General features: G+C 41.3%; 1 protein-coding gene across 1 annotated transcript; it reads left to right on the plus strand.

Annotated features, from left to right (window-relative positions):
• Positions 1-1,017: 1,017 nt before the first annotated feature.
• LOC106562148 (CTD small phosphatase-like protein 2-B) lies at positions 1,018-21,989 on the plus strand. Its single transcript, XM_014126802.3, has 13 exons — positions 1,018-1,226; positions 8,375-8,565; positions 11,763-11,901; positions 12,069-12,233; positions 12,510-12,743; positions 12,862-12,955; positions 17,227-17,338; positions 17,754-17,840; positions 18,049-18,111; positions 18,228-18,307; positions 18,598-18,724; positions 18,872-18,967; positions 19,225-21,989. Exons 2-13 carry the CDS (start codon positions 8,398-8,400, stop codon positions 19,288-19,290), a joined length of 1,431 nt encoding a protein of 476 aa, XP_013982277.3. The 5' UTR covers positions 1,018-1,226; positions 8,375-8,397; the 3' UTR covers positions 19,291-21,989.
• The last annotated feature ends 2,480 nt before the right edge of the window (positions 21,990-24,469 follow it).

Consider the following 24,469-nt stretch of genomic DNA (forward strand, 5'->3'; position numbering starts at 1 on the left):
GCCTTGCTCATTCACCCACAGAATGGCACGCATACACAATCCATGTCTCAGGTTAAAGAAGGATTATTAAACCTTGTCTCCTCCCATTCATCTACCGTGATTGAAGTGGATTTAACAAGTGAAATCAATACTGGATCATAACTTTCACCTGGTCAGTCTTATGGAAAGAGGTGTGCTTAATGTTTTGTTTACTGAGTGTATACTATGTTAGTGTTACCAGAAGCCTCTCTGTTGTAATAAAATCCACATCACCAGATTATCTTGATTCAGTTCAAATACCCATAAAGCCACCGTAACATTTCTAGTATTTTACTCGAATATCTTTTTTTTCAACATTCGTAAGCGTTATTAGTCTGCATAGAAGACCCCAAAAGATCAAGCAATTGCAAGTAAATACCCGGGAGGGAAGACGCCTCGAAAGGAACCACACGCATGGGTGCTCGGGGGATTTAGGACCAGGTAACGGTATGTACTGTCAGAGTATCTCTGGTACTGTACTGTTTTTCAAATAAAAGGGGTGTGAGTTCATGTGCCCAAGCAAAGGAAACATTGAGTTTTATTACGCTGGCCCGGGTTGAACCGGGCAATGGCCCGGCACACCATAGGGCGAATGCGGGAGGGTGGAGCGCCCTTCTCAAATCAAACAGTAATCTGCGCCGTTTGGTCATGTCAGCATGGTGCATCGTCCAGAAACATGCATCTCTTTTCCATCAAATAAAATGTTAGAATTCTCTAACTAGTTTTCATTGGGAAGGCAGGTAAATGGGTTTTATCCTAAGCAATCACTTTTGAATGTGAAAACACAAAACTCGACTTAGAACTCGTGCTTAATTAGTTACTTTTGTTTTGAGCCGACTTTGCTGTCCGCCAGAGCGGGGCACCTGGCTCACGCCCGGAAGCAGTCCGGTTCCAGAATGAATGCAATCACTTCACCCGAACAAATTCCTCTCACCGGGGTAACCCGGGGCAGATAAACGAAACACCTCATTGACGCCTCTGGCTCAAGCGGTCCTCTGTCATCCGGGTATCTGCCATCGAGCGAGTGTGGGTGAGGAGGCGGGAAATGGCGTCTGGAGCACATCGCAGTATCAGCTACTAGACCGTTCATAAAAACAGCAAAGCAGAGAGGAACCAAGAAAACGAAGAAGCAGCTGCTGTCCGCACCGTGGCAGCCAGCAGTGCTTGAGCAGTCAACTCGTTTTCTAGATACGGTGGAGTACTGTAAAGTAAGTAGGGATTATTTCAAGCGTCTTTCAGCATGTGTGAGTGACGTACAAATAAATATTTTCCTTTCTCGCCCCCAAGGCATGGACAAAAACAATCTACAGTAGCTAGCCAGCCAATTTGACCCTGTCTTGCTGCAATCTCGGCCTCCTGGTTTGCTAACATGTAACCATTTCGCAGCGGGAAATTACAGAATGTTTTTGTAAATGTTGGTTTGATTTCTTATACATTTACAACAGTCTTGGCTAACTCTTGCCTAAAACAGCTAATTGACTAGATCCATGTTGCCAAGCTAGGTAGCTAACTAATCAGCTAGCAAAGTTTGGCTAGTGCTAGCTAATTAAGTTTAGCTAATGTTAGCTAGCTAGTCAAATGTGCCTTTGGACAGAACAAGGGGCTAAATATTGCTTGTCCAGCCTCTCACAATCTACGTTTAATTTCATTAACTAGATGCTATAACAGCTAACAGCATAACCAAACAGCTAACATTTCTCAATTGAAAATGGACAGAGAAATGGCAGGTACAGTAACTAGTTAGCTAGGTACTGCATTTTTTTTTTGCTAGCTAGCGGGGTAGCCGCCACGGCTAGCTACCGTTAACTAACCTCGCGCCCTGCTCTCGATGTTTGTTACTTACTAGCAGCTTGCGAGCTCGCGTGATGTTTAGCTAGTTAGTTACTATTGGTACCCTGTTTTTACGGCCTACCTGGACACGAGTGGTCGGTAGCAAGCTTTAATTTCCCGCCCACTTTGTGTATGCAAGCCTGGTTAGCGCTGCCCGTCCATGGCCATTAGCAGAAGTTAGTTGGTTACGTTAGCTGTGGAACAAGTGCGAAAGCTTAACATGTTTTCTTTTGAATTTAACCAGCGTTGACCCATTACACGAAGGAATCAGAAACATGTTGAACGGTGACAATTCGTTTAACTTGCCAGAAGACAAACTTTGTCTAGTTAGCTAACTAGCTATTTCAATGAAGTGTGAGTGGTGTTGCTCGACCATCCCCTCATCTAACCATACCTTCCACATGTTATGTAACGATGCACCGCCACCACCAAACGATTAGTAGCGAGGGCGAATGAATGGGCTGCTGCAGTCACTATGGGTACTCTTTCTAGAGCCCCCAATTAAAGTCCAGGTAGCAACTAGACCAGTAAAAATACATGTTTTGTCATACCCGTAGTATGAAAAACCACAGCTTTCAGCCAATCGGCATTCAGGGCAATAATAGCAATAAGGCACCTCGTGGTATATGGCCAATATACCACTAGGGCTGTATCCAGGCACTCCGTGTTGCATCGTGCGTAAGAACAGCCCATGGTATATTGGACATATACTATACCCCCTCGTGCCTTACTGCTTAAATATACATGGGTTTTAACTCTAAAATATCTTTGTTTACAATTTATGCTCCCCACATATAAGGAACGCCCTGAAAGCAAGATTGTAATTTCTATGATTCATTTGGTGGAGGAACATATTGCCTGTAGCCTACTGTACACGGTGGGGGAACATATTGCCTGTAGCCTACTGTACACGGTGGGGGGACATATTGCCTGTAGCCTACTGTACGCGGTGGTGGAACATATTGCCTGTAGCCTACTGTACACAATGGAGGAACATATTTCCTGTAGCCTACTGTACATGGTGGAGGAACATATTTCCTGTAGTCTACTGTACATGGTGGAGGAACATATTGCCTGTAGCCTACTGTACATGGTGGAGGAACATATTGCCTGTAGCCTACTGTACATGGTGGAGGAACATATTGCCTGTAGCCTACTGTACATGGTGAGGAACATATTGTCTGTAGTCTACTGTACATGGTGGAGGAACATATTGTTAGTAGTCTACTGTACATGATGGAGGAACATATTGCCTGTAGCCTACTGTACATGGTGGAGGAACATATTGCCTGTAGTCCACTGTGCATGGTGAGCTGTAAGTGGCACTTCCACTTTTTAATATGGAAACTCATTTTCTAAAATATTCACAACATATTGACACAATTACAATCTTTATAGAAGAAATGTAATTTAATCAATTATATGTGGAAATATGTATTTGTGTGAACATATTTGCGTGACCTAAACTAAAACATGTTAGTTTTCAGTGTTATTTAGATGATGTGAGCGAAATCTGTTATAGCTAGCTAACGTTAGCATAGCTCTTTCACTTACCTGCTTGACTTCCATGCTCACTGAAGCCCATGATGATGCTGGTGCTGCTGCCTGTTTTGAGATGCTTTAAAGCCACATTTATGGTAGGTGCACCATCCACTTTGAGAAGCAACTTCTTGCTGAAATACTCCTTCCATTGTTGATAGACGTGGAAGTTCTCAGGGATGAAATGTGACCTGCAGATTGAGTAAATGCCCAATTCGCCCAGTTTATTCCCTCTCATTAATCCCACTTTTTACAAAGTTTTACATTCATCGTGTGACGCTGACCGCGGGGCGTTGTGGTATTTTTTCCTGAAGTTAGTTTATTTGGAGAAGCTCTAAAAGTTGGGTTCGATCATCATTATAATTTAACAGTTTGTAATTTGGGAATGTTTTCTTGGGGTGCTCTAAATCTATATGCATTGAGAAGTAAGTGCTACACAACTTAAATTGTGCATCTGAGTTTGTGTCATCCTACATTAAAATATTGAAGTTGCCATATTTCATTATTTTAGGTTGTGGTACCTTCCTTGATGTGGACAATGTGTTACTACATTACACAAGCTCGCATTTTGAACACATATTGGTGAGTGACGTGGAGTGTTGGTGGTTAATCCAAACTGAATATTAATATTCAGTTTGGATACCAGATCAACTCAAGAATGGTCTTGATGCAAACAATTTAACTGAACTTTTCATGCACTCCTTGGAAAATTTGGTCATACTCTAGGGCAGGGCTATTCAACTGGCCGTTTATCAATTTAGATACATTTGATACATTTCTGAACATTCATATAAAAAGAAAAGCAAATCATTTCCAGCAAAAATTGGATTCTTAGTACCAAAAGGAGCCCTCGTTCAATATGCTCCAATGGGAGAAATGTTTTCCTGTAGTCCTGCCCGTTAAGTGCTGTCAATTAATATCACCTAACATACCCGTTACAGCCAATCAGCGCTGCTAACAGGGGTACAGGGTCTGTCTGCCCGCCCATCAGCTCTTTCACCACAGATGAGATCACTACACCAGAGCGTGTTTCGTGCTTAACTCGGCTGTGAGTTAAAAAACACTGGACTACCATTAACTTTATCCGTTCAACATCCTAGCCTGCAACATTGCTTGTTTTGTAGTCTGCTGAGAATCATGATCTACTTTTACGCAATGATGTTCGATGGCTAAGCAAGGGTAATGCTCTCGAGAGCATTATGTGATCTTTGGGAGGAGATGGTTGCTTTTCTCCGTGATTGCCGCCACAAGAAAGCCAACAAATATCTAGCGAAAATGCTTGAGGAGCTCGTATCATGTTTTGTTTTTGTGACGTCTTCAATCAATTGAATTGACTTAATTTGGGACTACAGGGGAGGGATGAGACAGCCATTGACATGATTGGTAAAACAGACTTTAAAAATGTTATTTTCTCCTGATTTTAATCTCAAACAAAACCTTCCATTTTCCCTTCACTGCGCAACTATATTCAGCCATTAGTACAAATCACTCCTGTGATGTTGGAGTCGTTAGATGAACTGAAAGCAAACTCATAAAATGTTGTTGTAAAGTTAGTCCCTACAGAGGTGGTGCTTTTTTATTAAGGCACCCATTCTGTACTGATGCGGTGGGGAGAGAGACTGCTCTGCGAAAACTAGTCATCTGAGATATACCATGTGTAGAAATAACAAAAGTAGACAGAGAAAATAATGAAGAAATTGAAAATGGGACAGAATTTGATGCTGGTCATCTGAGATATGCTATGCATAAAAGGTTTCCTATGTGTAAATAAAACCAAAATGAAGCTATGCATGTAAAACAAACAGGAAAGTAGAAATTAATGAATGTGAATGCGGTAAACTGTGTTATAAGTACAAATGTGTTCCATTATTTAAACAATTTGATGAACTGAATTAGGCTGCTCTTAAAGCACTCAAAATGAACTTCTAGTGACATTTTTATTTAAGTGCTTCAGAAGATTATAATATAAATAACCTTTTTCAAATTAGGCCCCGTAAGAATTTAGTTTAATAACCCTGCAGTAGGGTAAACTGAGCCACGATAAATGAGGTAATGCCTGTTTACATTTGTAACAACTTACATCACGGTCACACCGCTGAGCTGTGTGTGCATGAGGCAATTTCAATGGTTCTCACACATCTTCCCCCCCCCAAAAATGTTAACATTTTGTTTTATAAAGCACTCTAGTATAATGGTGTGTGTGTGTAGCTAGCATCTAGCTACTATAGAGGTTGTTTTCTTTGTAGCATGTGTAACAGCTGGTTGTAATTTCAGAAATCTGGGTGCAGTGAAAATGGATAGTCTGTACTATACTTTTCTGAAATATAGCTTTATCCACAACCTTACTTGATGTGTGTATTATATATCCATAGATTTCCTTTGTTCTTAGAAAAAGAGAGAGAGAAATAAGGAAATCCTCTTCCCCGCAGTATAGTGTTTCTGGTGCAGCCTTGGGTTGTTGGAAGCTGTGAATGCGTCATGATTTGAGATGGTAAAAAATAGGCATGCTATAACTAGACGAACGTGTGTATATATGTGTGATTCATCTTCATTGGCTCTTGCATCCATGCTGAGTTCTGCAGGCAAAATTGAAGCATGCCGTTTCTGCTGCATTGGTTTAGCCCAGGGGTATCAAACTCAATCAGCACAATGGCCATATTGAAGAAGAGAAAAACACAACAAATTTGCGTGCCAGACATAGCCTATTGTTTGTTTTTACAAAAAACGTGCCTACAACCGCGACCCAAACTGCCCATTTTTTTTTCTCTCAAAAAATATGGCTCTTAATATTAACCACTTATGTACATAGGATGCTTTTATAGCATCTTAACATATTAAATAATATTTGTCCAGCCTTTGCTGCTATGCTTGCAGATGTGATTTAACTCCAAATAACAAAAACCTAACTAGGTGGTTGTAGCCTAGCCTACTGCTCAGATGTTGTCATAGGCCTACATTTCTCCTTTGCATGGTGTTTTATTGAAAGGTTTGGCTTTTTGGTTATTCATTCTTACTCTTAAAAAAATAAAAGCCAACAAAGATGACGTTTTCTGTAGGCTACCGCAATGATCAGTTGGAACTGACACTTAGCATGGCCTACCACACCTTTAAACTTTCGGTCCGGTAGATTCGGTCACTGCCATTTAGTGATATGATACAGCATGCAGGCTTGTGTGTGTGTGGCAATGCACTGCTGTTTGGCATGTTGGCAGTGCTTCCTGTGACTTGTAGTGCAGTGCATCATGGGCGGTATGGAAGTGGGCCAAAATGAATTGACACCCCAAATCAGTGCGTCGGCTGGATTCGGTCCGCGGGCCTTGTTTGATGCCTGGCTTAGCCTAACCGAGAGCTAGGTCGTTCCTTCATTTGTAAATAATCATGTTTACTGGCTACATTATTATTATTATTATTATTATTATTATTATCTAGGCATAACATTTTTTTAGTCTCTGGATTTGAAGCTATTTTTAATCTCTGATTTGTAGCTAACCTCTCCATAGCGGCATTGCATTGCTCACACTGGCACCCCTGTGCCCATGGGGCTTGCAGTCATTACAAGGACACTAATGCTGTCATATTACGTCAATAGTACCGCGTAACATCCCCGTTATGCTAGTTCAACATAACAGCTATTGCTTCGTCACGGTGAAGATTGTAGTGTTGTAGTGTTGAAGGCACATACGTTCCCCTAATCCCTGCCCTGTAATCAACTGCTAATTTAATTTGGGTAATAAAAGAAAAAATTGTCCCTCACACATTTTGGCAAGGGATGGAAACTTTACATTAGTGACTGAAAAAAAGGGATAGTGTGTTCACATTCCTCAAGGTTTATCTGAGATGTAAATGGACTTTGTTAGGATCTGTTGAGAGTGTGTTCACTGTTTAGACCAGGCCCCATGGTAATGTAATGCAGATGTAGTGAAGCAGTGGGTTTCTCTGCAGTGCAATGGGAGTGGTGGATAGAGAGGGCTCTGTGTCCGCTGTCTGGCATGGTGCCAGATAGGTCCTGGACATGTCTGAACACATTTTCAGACAGTTATGTAATGTAGGATGCTGACCAAAACTTGCTTTGCAAAATGCACTTTATTCAAGAATTTCCTCGAGCTTGCGCGCGTCAATGGGTGTCTGTGTAGCCAAGTGCGACAATAGAACCTGCTTCTATTTTAGATGCGCGAAGCGCTGCAAGTACCGCCTCTCCTCATTGGTGTTTAGGAGCATACTAACCCACGTGAGTGATTTGAAAGAAGAACGAGGTCCACACTCCAGTCGGTTGTAGTAATGCACCTTGAAGTTGGTTGCCACTGCCATATAAAATCCACAGAGAAATGAACAAGGAGTGATGAATCAAAGAACACGTTAATTTGTGGTTTCCCCTTTTTTATCTGTGAAATTGTTGAAGACAACCTACGATTATTACTCACAATGGGTGAAATTGCAGGTGCAGAGCTGGTTTGGTCAGCAGTGGTAAGTACAGGGGGGGATTGTGCTCCTTGAGAGAAGAGAGCTGTGGTTACTTACAGTAAATCACTTTCCTTGTGCATGTTTATTTTTTTCGTTAATGAAACCCATAGGGCCATCTTACTCTGTCTTCATACTTTTTGATCAATTTGTCCCGTCAGTTGTTAGATAAACACGTTCACTGAAATAGTCTTGACTACTCAGTTGTCGGGTCGTGTGATGGGTCTTTGGCTCACAGAGGCAGCAATGATGTACTGTGATGCAAAGGAAATGGTGTCTTGAATGCAACCAGATGTTAGCAGCAGCAGCAGCACTTTTTCTGCTGGTGTTTTTTGTTCACTGAGTTTTCAAATCACCAGCTTGTCCACGCCTTTTTAGCTGTTAAGCTGTATGTTATGTGGACGTATGAAGAGGGGGAAAATCAGGTCTTACACTAACAGTTTTTCCCTCTTTCTCTCTCGTCCCACCCAATCTCCCCCCATTTGTCTGCTTTTGCCCATCAACCCGCTTTGCCCTGTCTGTCCTCCAGTCTTACATGTGGCTCTTAAAACAATGAGGCTGAGAATGCGGAAGGCATCTCAGCAGTCGAGCCCTGCACATGCGCCCCGCCCATCCCGGACCAAGCGGAGGCATTCAGAAGTGGAGGAGTGCACGCCGACAGGTGGCGGGAGAGGCCTGCTGTCCACCATTAAGAAATTAATCAGAGGAAATGCTGTCAAGGTGAGCCGTCTCTCTGTTATCTGTCTCCGAAATGGCATCCTATTCCCTATATAGTACACTACTTTTGACCAGAGCCCTGTGAGTCTTGGTTGAAAGTAGGGCACTATATAGTGAATAGGGTGCCATCTCGGCATGGTAACACCCCTCGAACATTCCACAGCTGTTTGATCACTAAAGTTACATGCAGTCCTTAGTTTAACATCTTAGCAACGTGTTGTGTAAGCAGCACCTTTTTGCGCACCCCCCACACACACACACACACACACACACCCTAGACCTTTACTTCTTAAATCTGGACGGGGCTAAATAAAGTCTGTTTCAGTACCCCCAGTGTCATGTTTCCCTAGAAATGCATGGTGGATTGCAGCAGCTTATCTTAGAACTCCAGCAGTGTTGTAATTTTAGTGGTGGCTATAGAGATTGTAGAAGGATAGTAGGTAGTGGGGCTGCATGATTTGAAAAAAATTAAATAATAATAATTGCAATTTTTGGGGGGCCGATATTGCAATTGCAATTTTCTAACACATGGGTAAAAACTTGGTAATTCCATCAGACATGTTTAAAACACGTGTCTGGGTAGAAAACATCATTTCTAAAATGAGATTGAGTTAATACATACTGTGCTAAATGAATACAAAACCAAATTAAGCAAATATTTTCCAACATTGAAATATGATGATAGGATTACTACACCTACATATTAACAAACCTAATTTAACATGATCATCAATCTATAGCAGGGTTCCCCAATTGGCAGGTCAGATTTGGCTTGCAGGTGGTTTCATTTGTTTTCTGAGCCCCCAAAAATGTAATTGTTGGACATAATAGACTGTAAAAACACCAGGAAATCAGCTCCAAGTGATTTTAATTTAGGAAATATTTTTTTAAGTATTCCCACGCATAGTAGTGAGATGTGAAGGTATACAAATGGAAACCGTTTGAAATTGTGTTTTAGTCATATTATATATTTTTGGAGCTTATTGTGGTCAATTTGCAGCCTACAAATGATTTGTAATTATGTTCTTGCCCCCTGACCATCCACTGAAGAATAAATTATCCCACGGCTGAATCTAGTTGATGATCCTTGAAATATAGTGTGCTATAAGTTTAGCATGTTGTTCATTTAACCAATGAATAACATCAGTTCCTATTTTACCATGGAGTTCTTCAAGTTAATTATTTAAAGCTAAGTTCATTATTTATTCAGCCAGCCATAGGCTGCAGATGGAATTGGAAGCTTATGATTGTATGTATAAGTAGGCTGAATCATCATTATAAGTCAAAGTTCATTTAACAACATACCAATTTACAAGGTGCAGTCTGGTCGTCATTCAACGCGATGGCCTTCACCATGTGTGCACTGTGATCGTTATGCACACTTAATGCTCCTCGTTCAGGCCCCAAGCGGCTAAATCTTCTTTGCTGCTGGGGCGGCAGCGTAACCTAGTGGTTAGAGCGTTGGGCTAGTAACCGAAAGGTTGCAAGTTCGAATCCCCGAGCTGACAAGGTACAAATCTGTCGTTCTGCCCCTGAACAAGGCAGTTAACCCACTGTTCCTAGGCCATCATTGAAAATAAGAATTTGTTTTAACTGACTTGCCTAGTTAAATAAAGATAAAATAAATTTAACCCCAGAGCTATGTTTTTTTTTTCTTGTGATCTCTGGGGAAGTAGCCTATGATGTTTGCAAGCACGGACCTTTCAGTTGGAACTCCTTATCAATAAAATGTAGCCTAATGTAGGGCTTGGTGGTTATATTAGTGATGGGGGGGATAATTACATATTGGGTTATTTGTAACGCTATATCGTATTGTTTTGACCATTACAATATTATTTTTGCTCTAGTTGGCTGTACTTGCACAAACTCCAGTATTTTCCCTTCATAGCTCGTTCGATATCTTTTTAAACAATTTTAGTTTTTCAGCACTTTTATTTCCTTGACTGCTCAACTCGTTTTCTCATGGCTCTCTTATCCCTCTGCAGCAGACATATGGTAAGCATTATGTTTGGAACATTGAATCGCAATAAAATCAGTGTCGAATCACAGTACATATCGTATCGACACCTAAGTAGAGTGATAATATCGCATTGTGAGGTCCCTGGCAATTCCCATCCCTATGTTATACTAGACCATAATACAACTATGTTGTAATCATGTGAGCTCTGTTTCAACTTATCCCTTAATTTTGCTATACAGCGTTGAGATGGTGACTTGAGAGACAGAATCTTGTGTCCTGTCCAGCTTGTTTATCATCTTTTTTTATATATAATCTTTGCTGACTAAATGTGAACCATGTCTTTGGCTATGTGATAGCCTCTGGGTGATTTCTATGTGTCTGCGGGATGTTTTTTCATAGGGCCCTTGTCAATTCCTGTTTAACATAGGTGGCTGAGGGGCATTGCTGCTGTCGGGCGTTTTTATTTATTTATTTATTTTTTTCACCATGCAATCTTCATGAAGTAGGGGATGGTTCTTCAAACGATTGAATGCATTTGTTGTGTTGTTGCTAAAACTCTGAGGCACTTTTTGCACAACATGCATTTGGTTGACAACGGTTTGCCTGTAGCTGGAATACTGCCATGCCACTGAAGATGCGCCCTTTGACACCAAATCGCTGTTCTTGTTAGCATTAGCAGCACTCATGTTTCCGACAAACTGAGGTAAAGCCCATTCTCTCCTCACCAGCATCTAACTGCGTGCTCTGTGGGATGCTTATGATTAGCCAGCATGCCTTACAGAGAGTGAGAGCCCGCTTGTGATTGGTCAGCATCCTCTGTGCATGTAGAGAGTGAATGGAGTCTAGGGAATCTTATTGGAGAAGGTACCGTAGTCTAGAGTGTCAAAGAAAGTAGAGAATCGCAGCCTCTTGTGATATGGATATTGCACATCAATATCGCAATTTCTTCCTGAATTCAATTGATCGTGCAGCCCAAGTAGGTAGCTAGGGTTGGCTGATACAGTATTTCAGGAGAGAAATAATCCCCCTGGGAAGGCATATGGGTTCTTTGTCTTGGGACATTGTCACTTGGCGTACTACAAGTCCATTGTACATCCAACCAGATATGAGTCAGAATTCCTTTGGCCTTCTGCTAGTGGGTAGATTCAAAATTAAATGTTGGGAATACTTTAAGATTTTTCTTTATTCTAAAGTTATACTCCTCCCATCAGTTCTGATATGAGTTGTGTTTCTACTTCAGGTAGAGCAGGAGAACCCAGCAAAGAAGACACGGCTCACCTGCGACGTAGACGACAACCTGATCTCTTCCACACCACAAGGTGGCGATGCCCCCAGGAGGACAATCTCCAGGGTCAGCAGGAGGAACTCGGTCAACGGGGGTGAGTTTGGAAAAAGAATGGAGGATTAATTGAAAGACCGGAGCGAAACGTTATTCTGTTCAGTAATCATACCTTGCACACCAACAAGCCTTTTTACAGGAGTTTTGCATGCCTTGATAAAGCGACATATCATGTTGTCCTTACCTGCTCCTCACCCTAAACCACAGAAGCAACAAACCATGACACGAACCATGACACGAGTAGTAAGCCTGTGAAGCCCAATGGGAAGCTGGAGGAGGCGGCAGAGACTTTGACCAGTCCGCCTAGAACCACACTCCTGGGAACCATCTTCTCTCCAGTCTTCAACTTCTTCTCACCAGCAAATAAAAATGGTAATACCCCAAAATGATTTGAGGTCGAAGAGTGCCAACTACTCTGCAGAAACTTGACTTGAAATATGTTAGATTGGCCTACATTGTTCCATGTTTGTCTCTACTCCCTGCACTGGTAATGGCCTACTATATTACCTCGGTCTTCATTCTACCTTGTATGATGTTTATTTGTATGTTATTGTATTTTTTTAAATATTGTGGTCAAATCTAACTTCCCTGCAAAACTACAGTAATAAGTAGTATAAATATAATATAGTAATCTAATGTAATTTTCAGCCACGTCAGGTTCGGACTCCCCAGACCAGGCATTGGAGGCTGAGGAGATCGTCAAGCAGCTGGACATGGAGACGGTGGAGGAGACCCCCACCTGCACTGCCACCTCCACTGAGGAAGTGTGTACGACTATGCCCCTTTACTCCAGCAACATGCTGCGGCCCCCACACCCTCCAGAAGTGCCTGTCGAGGAAGAAGAGGTCGTCACAGACACAACAGACATGCCTCCTCTCACAGGTAGCTGGAGATAAAGAAATGTCTTCTTGGTGTAGAGTCCATGTCATTATGGACGAGGATCATGCTCACTTCTCTCTCCTGCCCATTTCTCTTGGTCTCCTCCTTCCTAACCTCTCAGCCCCAGACGCCCCTCCAGAAGGAGGCTATGTGGAGGCACAGCCCACAGCCCCTGCAGAGGGGACATACGAGGAGGACTGGGAGGTCTTTGACCCGTAAGTACAAATCTGCTCCCTCTATGCAAAATATTCCAGCCTTAGTTAAGGCCAAAATATGAATGTTTAGAATTAATTTTGATCTTGTGAATACAAAAAAGGAAAATGTACTGAACAAAAATATTAACTCAACATGCAACAATTTCAAAGCAAAACAGTTAATTTAAGGTAATCAGTCAATTGAAATCAATTCATTAGGCTCTAATCTGTGGATTTCACATGACTAGGAATACAGACATGCAACTGGGTCACAGATAACCAAATAAATAGTAGGGTGTGACCACTATTTGCCTCATGCAGCGCGACACATCTACTTTGCATAGAGTTGATCAGGCTGTTGATTATGGCCGGTTGTCCCACACCTCTTCTATGATTGTGCGAAGTTTCTGGATATTGGCGGGAACTGGAACACACTGTCATACACGTCAATCCAGAGCATCCTAAACATGCTCAATGGGTGAGTATGCAGGCCATGGAAGAACTGGGTTGTGAATTATGCTCAAACATGAGGTGATGGCAGCGGCTGAATGGCACAACAATGGGCCTCAGGATCTTGTCACGGTATCTACAGTGCATTTGGAATGTATTCAGACCCCCTTCCCTTTTTCCACATCTTGTTACGTTTCAGCATTCTAAAATGGATGAAGTAAAAAAAAAAAAAAAAAAGTTCCTCGTTAATCTACATACAATACCTCATAATGACAAAGCGAAAACAGGTTTTTAGATATTTTTGCAAATGTATTACAAATTAAAAAACATACCTTATTTACATAAGTATTCAGACCTTCAGAAAATTGAGCTCCCGTGCATCCTGTTTCCATTTAACATCCTTGTTGTTTCTACAACTTGATTGGAGTCCACCTGTGGTAAATTCAATTGATTGGACATGATTTGGAATGGCACACACCTGTCTATATAAGGTCCAACAGTTGACAGTGCATGTCAGAGCAAAACCCAAGCCATGAGTTTGAAGGAATTGTCCGTAGAGCTCCGAGACAGGATTGTGTTGAGGCACAGATCTGGGGAAAGGTAGCAAAAAATGTCTACAGCATTGAAGGTCCCCAAGAACACAGTGGCCTCCGTCATTCTTAAATGGAAGAAGTTTGGAACCACTAAGACTCTTCCTAGAGCTGGCTGCCCTGCCAAACTGAGCAATCGGTGGAGAAGGGCCTTGGTCAGGGAGGTGACCAAGAACCCGATGGTCACTCTGACAGAGTTCCTCTGTGGAGATGGGAGAACCTTCCAGAAGGACAACCATCTCTGCAGCACTCCACAAATCAGGCCTTTTATGGTAGTGGCCAGACAGCAGCCACTCTTCAGTAAAAGACACATGACAGCCCGCTTGGAGTTTGCCAAACGGCACCTAAAGGATTCTCAGACCATTAGAAACAAGATTCTCTGGTCTGATGAAGATTGAACCAAGATTGAACTCTTTGGCCTGAATGCCAAGCGTCACGTCTGGAGGAAACCTGGCACCATCCCTACGTTGTAGCATGGTGGTGGTAACATCATGCTGTGGGGATGCTTTTCACCAGCAGGGACTGGGAGACTAGTCAGGATTGAGGGAAAGGTGAACGGAGCAATGTGCAGAGAGCTCTTTGATGAAAACCTGCTCAGGACCTCAGACTGGGGCGAAGGTTCACTTTCCAACAGGACAACGACCCTAAGCACACAGCCAAGACAACACAGGAGTGGCTTCGGGACAAGTCTCTGAATATCCTTGAGTGGCCCAGCCAGAGCCTGGACTTGAACCCGATCAAACATCTCTGGAGAGACGTGAAGATAGTTGTGCAGCGACGCTCCCCATCCAACCATCCAATCCTCAAGAGGATCTTCAGAGAATAATGTGAGAGACTCCCCAAGTACGTGAGTGTGTGTGTGAAGCTTGTAGCGTCATACCCAAGAAGGCCGAAGGTGTTTCAACAAAGTTCTGAGTAAAGGATCTGAATACTTATGTAAATGTGATAATGTAATCCATTTTAGAAGGCTGTAATGTAACAAAATGTGGAAAAAGTCAAGGGGTCTGAATACTTTCCGACTGTACCATATGTGCAGGCTGTATCACATCCGGCCGTGATGGGAGTCCCATAGGGCGGCGCACAATTTGGCTCAGAGTTGTCCTGGATTGGCTGTCATTGTAAATAAGAATTTGTTCTTAACTGACTTGCCTACTTAAATAAAAGTGCATTCAAATTGCCATTGATAAAAATGCAATTGTCTTAGTTGTCCGTAGTAAACAATGTTGACATTGGAAAACCGCTCGCCCACACAACGCAATACATGTGGTCTGTTGAGGCCGGTTGGACGTTCTGCCAAATTCTCTAAAACGATGTTGGAGACAATTTCTCTACCATAAACTAACATGAAATTCTGGCAACAGCTCTGGTGGACATACAGTTGAAGTCGGAAGTTCACATACACTTATGTTGGAGTCGTAAACTCGTTTTTCAACCACTTCACAAATTTCTTGTTAACAAACTATATTTTTGGCAAGTCGGTTAGGACATCTACTTTGTGCATGACACAAGTCATTTCTCCAACAATTGTTTACAGACAGATTATTTCAATTATAATTCACTGTTTCACAATTCCAGTGGGTCAGAAGTTTACATACACTAAGTTGACTGTGCTTTTAAACGGCTTGGAAAATTCCAGAAAATGATGTCATGGCTTTAGAAGCTTCTGATGGGCTAATTGACATAATTTGAGTCAATTGTAAGTGTACCTGTGGATGTATTTCAAGGCCTACCTTCAAACTCAGTGTCTCTTTGCTTGACATCATGGGAAAATAAAAATAAAAATCAGCCAAGACCTCAGAAAATAAATTGTAGACCTCCACAAATCTGGTTCATCCTTGGGAGCAATTTCCAAACACCTGAAGGTACCACCTTCATCATTATAAACACCATGGGACCATGCAGCCGTCATACCGCTCGGGAAGGAGATGTGTTTGATCTCCTAAAGGTGAACGTACTATGGTGCGAAAAGTGCAAATCAATCCCAGGACAACAGCAAAGGACCTTGTGACGATGTTGGAGGAAACCAGTACAAAAGTATCTATATCCACAGTAAAACGAGTCCTATATCAACATAACCTGAAAGGCCGCTCCGCAAGGAAGATGCCGCTGCTCCAAAACCGCCATTAAAAAAGCCAGACTACGGTTTGCAACTGCAGATGGTGACAAAGATCGTACTTTTTGGAGAAATGTCCTCTGGTCTGATGAAACAAAAATAGAACTGTTTGGCCATAATGACCATCGTTATGTTTGGAGGAAGAAGGGGGAGGCTTCCAAGCTGAAGAACACCATCCCAACCGTGAAGCATGGGGTGGCAGCATCATGTTGTGGTGCTTTGCTGCAGGAGGGACTGGTGCACTTCACAAAATAGATGGCATCATGAGGGAGGGAAATTATGTGGATATATTGAGGCAACATCTCAAGACATCAGTCAGGAAGTTAAAGCTTGGTCGCAAATGGGTCTTCCAAATGGACAAAAGTTGTGGCAAAATGTCTTAAGGACAACAAAGTCAAGGTATTGGCGTGGCCATCACAAAGCCCTGACCTCAATCCTATCATTTGTGGGCAGAACTGAAAAAGTGTGTGTGAGCAAGGAGGCCTACAAACCTGACTCATTTACACCAGCTCTGTCAGGAGGAATGGGTCAAAATTCACCCAAGTTATTGTGGGAAGGCAATGCTACCAAATACTAATTGAGTGTATGTACATTTCTGACCCACTGGGAATGTGATGAAAGAAATTAAAGCTGAAATAAATCATTCTCTACTATTATTCTGACATTTCAAGACAGGGAATTTTTACTAGGACTAAATGTCAGGAATTGTGAAACTGAGTAACTGTATTTGTAAATTTCCGACTTCAACTGTACCTGCATGCCAATTGCACGATTCCTTAACTTGAGACATCTGTGGCATTGTTGTGGCAACTGCACATTTTAGAGTTGCCTTTTGTCCCCAGCTCAAGGTGCACCTGTGTAATGGTCATGCTATTTAATCAACTTCTTGATATGCCACACCTGTCAGGTGGATGGATTATCTTGGCAAAGAAATGCTCACTAACAGGGATGTAAACAAATTTGTGCACAACTTGAGTATTAAGCTTTTTGTGCTCATTGATCTTTTATTTCAGCTCATGAACCATGGGACCAACACTTTACATTTTGCGTTTTATATTTTTGTTCAGTGTTTTATTTTTTTGTGATTTCATTGAAAGTCCTGTATTTACCTTTGAATGGTTTGATTTGGGTTTGTCCAGGTATTTCTTCATCAAGCATGTACCTCCACTGACTGAGGAACAGCTGACCAGGAAGCCTGCTCTCCCACTAAAGACCCGCAGTACACCAGAGTTCTCCCTGGTTCTCGACCTGGTGAGTGATGATTACATGGTGCTCTTCAATCCGACATCTGCATTGGCCGTGCAGTTTTTACAGTGGTACGGCCTCTGCAGAAGGCAGGGCATTCACACTACTTGCGCTTCCCGGAGCAGCTCAAAACTGTTGTGGAGGAAGTGAGTTTGTTTATACAGGATGGACCCCCCACCTGCCGTCAACCAATCATGTCAATGCGAAGCTATACGGAGCCCTCGGCATTGTTACAAAATTTGGGAGGCTCAATTTGTCCTCTGCATACCTCTGGCGGTTCCGCAATTGTCACACCGTCCGTATGGAGCCTCCGACCCACATTTTTCAGATCAAGCATACTTTTACTGTAAATGGTACATCCACTTAACTGGTATTGTTATGGTGGTTTGCAACTTACAACTATTTTTGTGATTCCTACCAGGATGAGACATTGGTGCACTGTAGCTTGAATGAGTTGGACGATGCAGCACTTACCTTCCCGGTCCTGTTTCAAGATGTAATTTACCAGGTATACAGAAGTCCTTGAGATTTGATATTGAGGAGTTTCTATTTTAAATGGGACATATTTAAGCATTTTACTTTTCCACCAGAGGGTGCAAAAGCTGTGCCATTGTAGACAGCCACAGGTGAAAGTCGGAGATGCAGAATCAGTTTCTAGGAGAAACGGAGGCCTCTGAATACTTTGTACAAATAACTGATACTTTGCTTGTGTGCAGGTGTATGTGCGTTTAAGGCCGTTCTTCAGAGAGTTCCTGGAGCGCATGTCTCAAATCTATGAGGTAAACTGGGCTTCCTTTTCTCCTATTTAATTGTAACAGTATATGGAAAGAGTACAGTTGCATGCATTAAGATGCTCTGAAATGAGAAACGTATTCAGTTGTCTTTTCCTCGTTAGATCATTCTCTTCACTGCCTCAAAGAAGGTTTATGCAGACAAGTTGCTCAACATCTTGGATCCCAAGAAACAGTTGGTTAGGTAAGTTAAATGTTTATTTCTACCCCTTCATTTAGATGCATTGGAAGTTGTAACCGCTGTGTTTTTTGTAATAGAATACCAAGCCTTAGCTTTGACATGCATGTATAGTGTTCTGTTTGCATGAGGTTGCTGTGTCTGTTGATTGTGGTTTTGGGGCTGGGCAATGGACACGTGCATGTGTCTGCACCTGCATGTGATGTTCAGTTGTCAACGTTGTGGTTTGACTGAATTATTCTTAAACAGACCTTTAGACTTAACAATTGATTTATTTTCCTCTCCACTAACCCTAGACACAGGTTATTTCGTGAGCATTGTGTCTGCGTACAAGGGAACTACATCAAGGACCTGAACATCCTTGGAAGAGACCTGTCCAAGACCGTCATCATTGACAATTCACCACAAGCCTTTGCATATCAGGTGAGCCTTTCGGTCCCAAGGGACATCTGTAACCCAACCTAGCACAGCGTAATTAAGCCTATTGTTCTCATTTTAAATGATATTCACAGAATTGATATATGCTGTTGTACAATCCAATACAGAGTATACCTTCCTATGTCCCTACAGCTTTCCAATGGGATTCCCATTGAGAGCTGGTTCATGGACAAAAATGACAACGAACTCCTGAAGCTTGTCCCGTTCTTGGAGAAGCTTGTTGAGCTGGTACATACAAACTACATTTTACGTGTTTTACTCATGCTTGGATAGTAATAATTTGTTTATTTCTAAGTCATACATGCTTGAGCTGTCATTGACATGTGCTTTGCGATGCCCCCAACATTCATTTTTAGTAGCATGCTACCAAAGTCTTTTACAAAATGAAATGGTCTCGCCACTAACAGAGAAATCATCTCTTTAAATCATTGGTTTAGGTTCATATCCCTGTGGTATTAATATGGTCTCTGTCTCCTGTGCTCCAGAATGAGGATGTGAGGCCACATGTTCGAGAACGGTTTCGTCTGCACGAGCTTCTTCCCCCAGACTAATCCCTGGAACAGACGGACAGAAGAGATAACGAGTGATTGAATAAACCAACACAGACATGTAAAAAGCCCTCTTTGGATTACAACATTGCCATTACTGTCGAAGGTTTCACTTCTCCCTCTTTTTACCCCACATAGTTTTTTTTTTTTCATCGATAACGACAATGCAAAGTCAAATTTTTGAAGCAACATCTGGTTAAAAATAATTTACAAAGCCACAGGTTTAGATCACATTACTGTGGGCAAGATCAAGAAGGCTCCTCCTTTTGACTGGCTTTTTTCAGGAGCAGTTTCTTTCTCCCTGCTTCCTAGCGGAGGGGCCAAGGTGCTGTCTGGACAATGTGTTAGCTGACAGAGAAGAGGGTTATACTTGCTCCCTTTGGTGCTTTCATGGGACTGTTGACAGTGACACTCATTGGCTACAGACCAATTTGAACAGGAATGGCCAGTAAAGTGTGTGTGGGTACATAGCTTATCTTTTCTTTCCAGCTTGGGGTTTTTACAAACTTTTTACCAGTAGCCTATAGGATCTCATTATGCATTCCTCTAGCTGAATTTCTTTGTTTTGTAGACACTTGTCACCGCAATGTGTTATATTACCCAATTTCACGATGTTGCATTTGCTTTTTTCTGCCTATGTTTTATGTAGGTGTTCTCCAAGGCTATTGATTGGAAAATAACATTGATGTTATGGTAGGATATCCCCACGCTATGTCAAATCAAATTGAACAAATTCACAGCTTCCTGTATAATTTGTACTTCTGTTTAAACAATAGTTGGCTTTGTTTGAATAGGACACTTTGCCAATCAATCAATTAGTAAAATTTTCAAGAAATTTGCATCAAGGGACAGAGTTCGTTTGACTAAATGTTCCCCACTTCTCAAGCGATGTGTTATTGACATTTTTTCTTTTATAGTAACATTTTTATTGCTCATTGATTTATTTCAATGTATTTGTACTCAACCAAGGTTTTATTTTTATGGATATGTCTAGTATTGAATTATAACTCATGTAGATTTCACCCCTGTCTGTTACTGGGGGCATATAGATGGATGGATGGCTGGGTCCTGAAACAGCCCAATGTGTAGCACCACCAGCATATAAACAGCAAGCCTCGTCACTGTGGTATAAACTCAACCTGCCTACTAGTTTTTTGTTTGTTTTAGGAATTGGTTTTATTATATGGCTTTAAAGCCTTTTTAAATGCAGTAGAAAGAAGAAGCGTTATTGGAGAACCTTGTTATGAATGTCTGGATGTTTCTGTCCAGACTTGGGAGAGTTGTAGAGAAATATACCGTGATGCATTGTCAGATATTGTACTTGTTAATTAATGTGGCCTAACCAGATCATTAGACACTTTATTGATGACAAACTGTAAGGAAAAAATTACACCTAAAACGGTCACCGTACCATGTCCATTCGGCCCTTTTGTTGATATTATGGACTTGTACATTAGCTGGTCATGTATATGGTGCCATACAAACCTCCTTCCAAACATGATCAAACATCCCCACCCATGTCATCTCTTTTTCTTCTCTCGTTGGAAGTGTTTAAGTCGGAGACAATCAAGCCTCTAATTTCAAAACACTCAAATCGGAAAGGAAATTCTGGTCCGTTTGCTCTGTTTTTGTTCTAAATTGAATTGTGCCCTGCGAACAAAGTTGTTAGGTGAATCCAACTGTGCCCTATCCCAGCTAATCATGCATGTCATTTTGCCAAACATCTGAAGGACTGAGGGTAAAAACCCTGTAGAATACCAGTTGTCCTAGCCTGCTCTCTCATTGCCTTTCTGGAAATCATCACCCTATAAAACTGAACTGACAGACGAGTTACACTACAGGGCACATCATTTAAAAAAAAATTTTTTTGCCAATGCTAAATATTTCCAGACTATGAATGTAATTTTCTTTCCACACTTGATCCCAAAATGGGGGGGAATTAACAAATCAAAAGTCCATGATCCAAAGGATCTATCAATTTCTTCGATTTTTGCTGCTTTGAACAGTGCACAATGAGTAATTTCTTTTTCACCATTATAAAAAATATATATAAATAATGAATACCCTATTCTATAGCATTTTCAAATATGCAACCCTATCCATACCCACTTTAGCGGTTGGTTGAGAGTTGGCCCCATAAGCCTGACATGGCCCTAGGAGGATGAACCTGCTCCTTAAAGGGGGCCTGGCACTTTTCTATCAAGGGAGAGCTTACTTTGTAATTGTGTAAGGATGGGCTATTTGACATGTGCATCCAGTTCATTTTTATGTGAATTATACCTGTTTTATTGTACAATGGATATTGTACAATACATGCAGCTTTGTGTTAAAAGAAAATCCTTAAAGGAAAGTATTTTTTATTTCAAAAGGCATGTCATCTACTTTTTAAATGTATTCATTAAGATTTAACTTTACATCAGATGGAGTGTTTTTCTTACAAATATCTGTGTATGTTTAGTTAGGGCAGTGTCACTGAACTGTTAGAAACCTAGCATGTATGTAGAGAATCTTGTTTTGTGGGGAAGTCCTGAATTAAATTTTAATCTTGGCACTTTTTCTGCAGAAAAGAGCAACTGTGTTAATTAACTTTTTCAATTTCCGTTAAGGTGTATTTAAAATGTATTTTCAAATTACATCTTTGTTAACCATGTTGTAAAATGTACATACCAAATTGTATTGAACAAAGTTTTAAAGTTAAACCATCCAGCATGCTGTTTTTCTTTCCTATTGAACATGGTATTGTAACTCTTGGTAGTTTGTTTTCACTTGATTATCTCTAGATCAGGGTTTCCACAAACTCTGTCCTTGGGATCCCCTGGGTGGAAGTTATGGTTTTTGGCCTAGCACTACACAGCTGATTTAAAATCATCAAAGCTTGATGAGTTCTTTAAATCAGCTGTGTAGCGCGAGGGCAAAACAAAAGTGCACCCAGTGGGGCCCCAGGACTGAGTTTGGGGAAACCCTACTCTGGGTATTCAACTCTTACTCTGAGGGCTGGAGCCTGCTGGTTTTCTGTTCTACCTGCTAATTAATTGCACCCATCTGGTGTTCCTGGTCTAAATCAGTCCCAGATTAGGTGGTAATAATGGAAAAAATGCAGTGGAACTGGCTTTGTTTCGAGTTAGAGGGCTCTAAATTCTCCATTCATTTTACTGAGAAAGGAAGATATTTTTTTGGGGGGTGGACAGGTGCGGGTAGGCAGGCCAACTGGTTTCCAGTTAAAACACTGAGAAACTAAGCAACTCTTGAACATATAGTCCCTTATCCTATTTGAGCCTATATCAAACACCAGACTAAATGGCCTAATTTAAAACCTCTACGGGATCGGTATCCCTAAACCGGGACGATTGTTGCTCAACATGGGATAATGTGACTAGAAAACGTTGGATACAACAGCCAACTTTCGGGGACATAGACATGTCTTATACGGGCAGAAAGCTTAAATTATTGTTAATCCAACTGCAGTGTCCAATTTACAGTAGCTATTACAAAAAAATAACATGCTATTGTTTTAGAATGGTGCACAACAAAACACTTATGGCAGCTGGTTTGATACAATCACCTCTGAAGGTAAATAATGTATAATCAGAGCAAGATTGCTGAATGTGTCATCCTGAGGGTCCCAGAGCTGGGAATTCAGTTTACAATTTGACCCCACTGCTGTCTCTGGCTCCACCCCCTCCCTCCCGCCCATCCAGATGTGTGAAAGTTGGTCTTTTTTGTAGGGAAGCTAATGATCCATCATGTAGGATGTTCCTGGGAGTATGTAAACTTACAATTTTTAGTACCATAGCATTTTTGTATGTTCTTTAGTTATGTACTTAAATGTATAAATTGACAAATTCGGCACATTTGGGCATACTCCTGGCAGACTTGATGCAAAATATTGTGTAGTGAGCTCAGTCAAACTTTGCGGTACACTGCTGCCATCTTGTGAACAATTTTAAATTACACCTAGGCTCCTATCTTAATGGATTTTTTAAATTGTTTCTTTTACCAGATCTAATGTGGTGTTCTCCTACATTAATTTTACAGTTCCACAAACGTCAGTGTTTCTTTTCAAATGGTATCAAGAATATGCATATTCTTGCTTCAGGACCTGAGCTACAGGCAGTTACATTTGGGTATGTAATTTTCAGGCGAAATAAAAAAAATAGGATTTATTAAACATTGTATTATTGGATATGGTTTAGATATTTCATACGTTCTGATATGTGTTTATTAAATCTTTGTCTATCCTAAACGAGGACAGCATTTCTTGGCATGATCATCCATGAAAAGGTCATTTTTAAATGTTCAGTTTTATAGCCCCAATTCTATATTTTTGTTCAACCACACTAATTGACTTGGGCAACCACCATCCTGTCCGGTGTCTCCAGCGCGTTTGACCTCTCAAAGAGGCTCGCGTTCGACAATGCACTGAGAGGGTTTAATCCATAATTAGGAATTAGAATACTAATTTAATAGGATCTCTGAGTTAATGAACACGACATATTAATATTTCATGACCGGCAGAAGTTTGATTGCTAAATCCGTAATGTGCATTTCACAGCCCTTTGTTCGCACCTATTTATTTAATTTTTTTGCCACTGTTTCTAATCAAGCTACTTTTAGCTCATGGATAGGGTTGCAGGTGGACACGGGAGCCGTGATGGAGACGACGGGGCAGGTAGAGATGCTCGTTTAGCACGCTATGTAAGTGGACCACTACTTGGCAAAGCATAAAAGGAATCTGAAGTAGGGAAGCAAGAACCGATATAGGGGAGACGACAAAATTGCTTTGACATAGACAGGTGTTTTGATTTTGGTTACAGGAATGTAAAAGAACTAAGGATGATTGACATAACTATTGCCTTTGTAGTGAGCCTGGATAATAGGCCTAAAAGTGAATCATTTTCTGAATACACTGGATAGTTAGCATTTTTGTGGACTTTTCAAGCTATTTTCCCCATGTACTTTGAGAATGCTGCTAAGAATGCAAATATTTTTTTGCCCTTAGCATCCTTGGTAACAGTGGCTGTTCTAGACCATTTCAACTGGGGGGGGGGGGCAAGCTGGGGCCAGTTACATTAGACATTATTGTTGTCATATCGTTTTCTTCACCGCATTGCAGGCATTAGCAGGCAAAAGACCATGTTCATAATCATCATCGTTGACACTGTCTAATAACGGATGTAAAAAA

This window comes from Salmo salar, chromosome 11, assembly GCF_965601325.2.
Source record: "Salmo salar chromosome 11, fSalSal1, whole genome shotgun sequence".
In the NCBI taxonomy this organism is placed as follows: domain Eukaryota; kingdom Metazoa; phylum Chordata; class Actinopteri; order Salmoniformes; family Salmonidae; genus Salmo; species Salmo salar.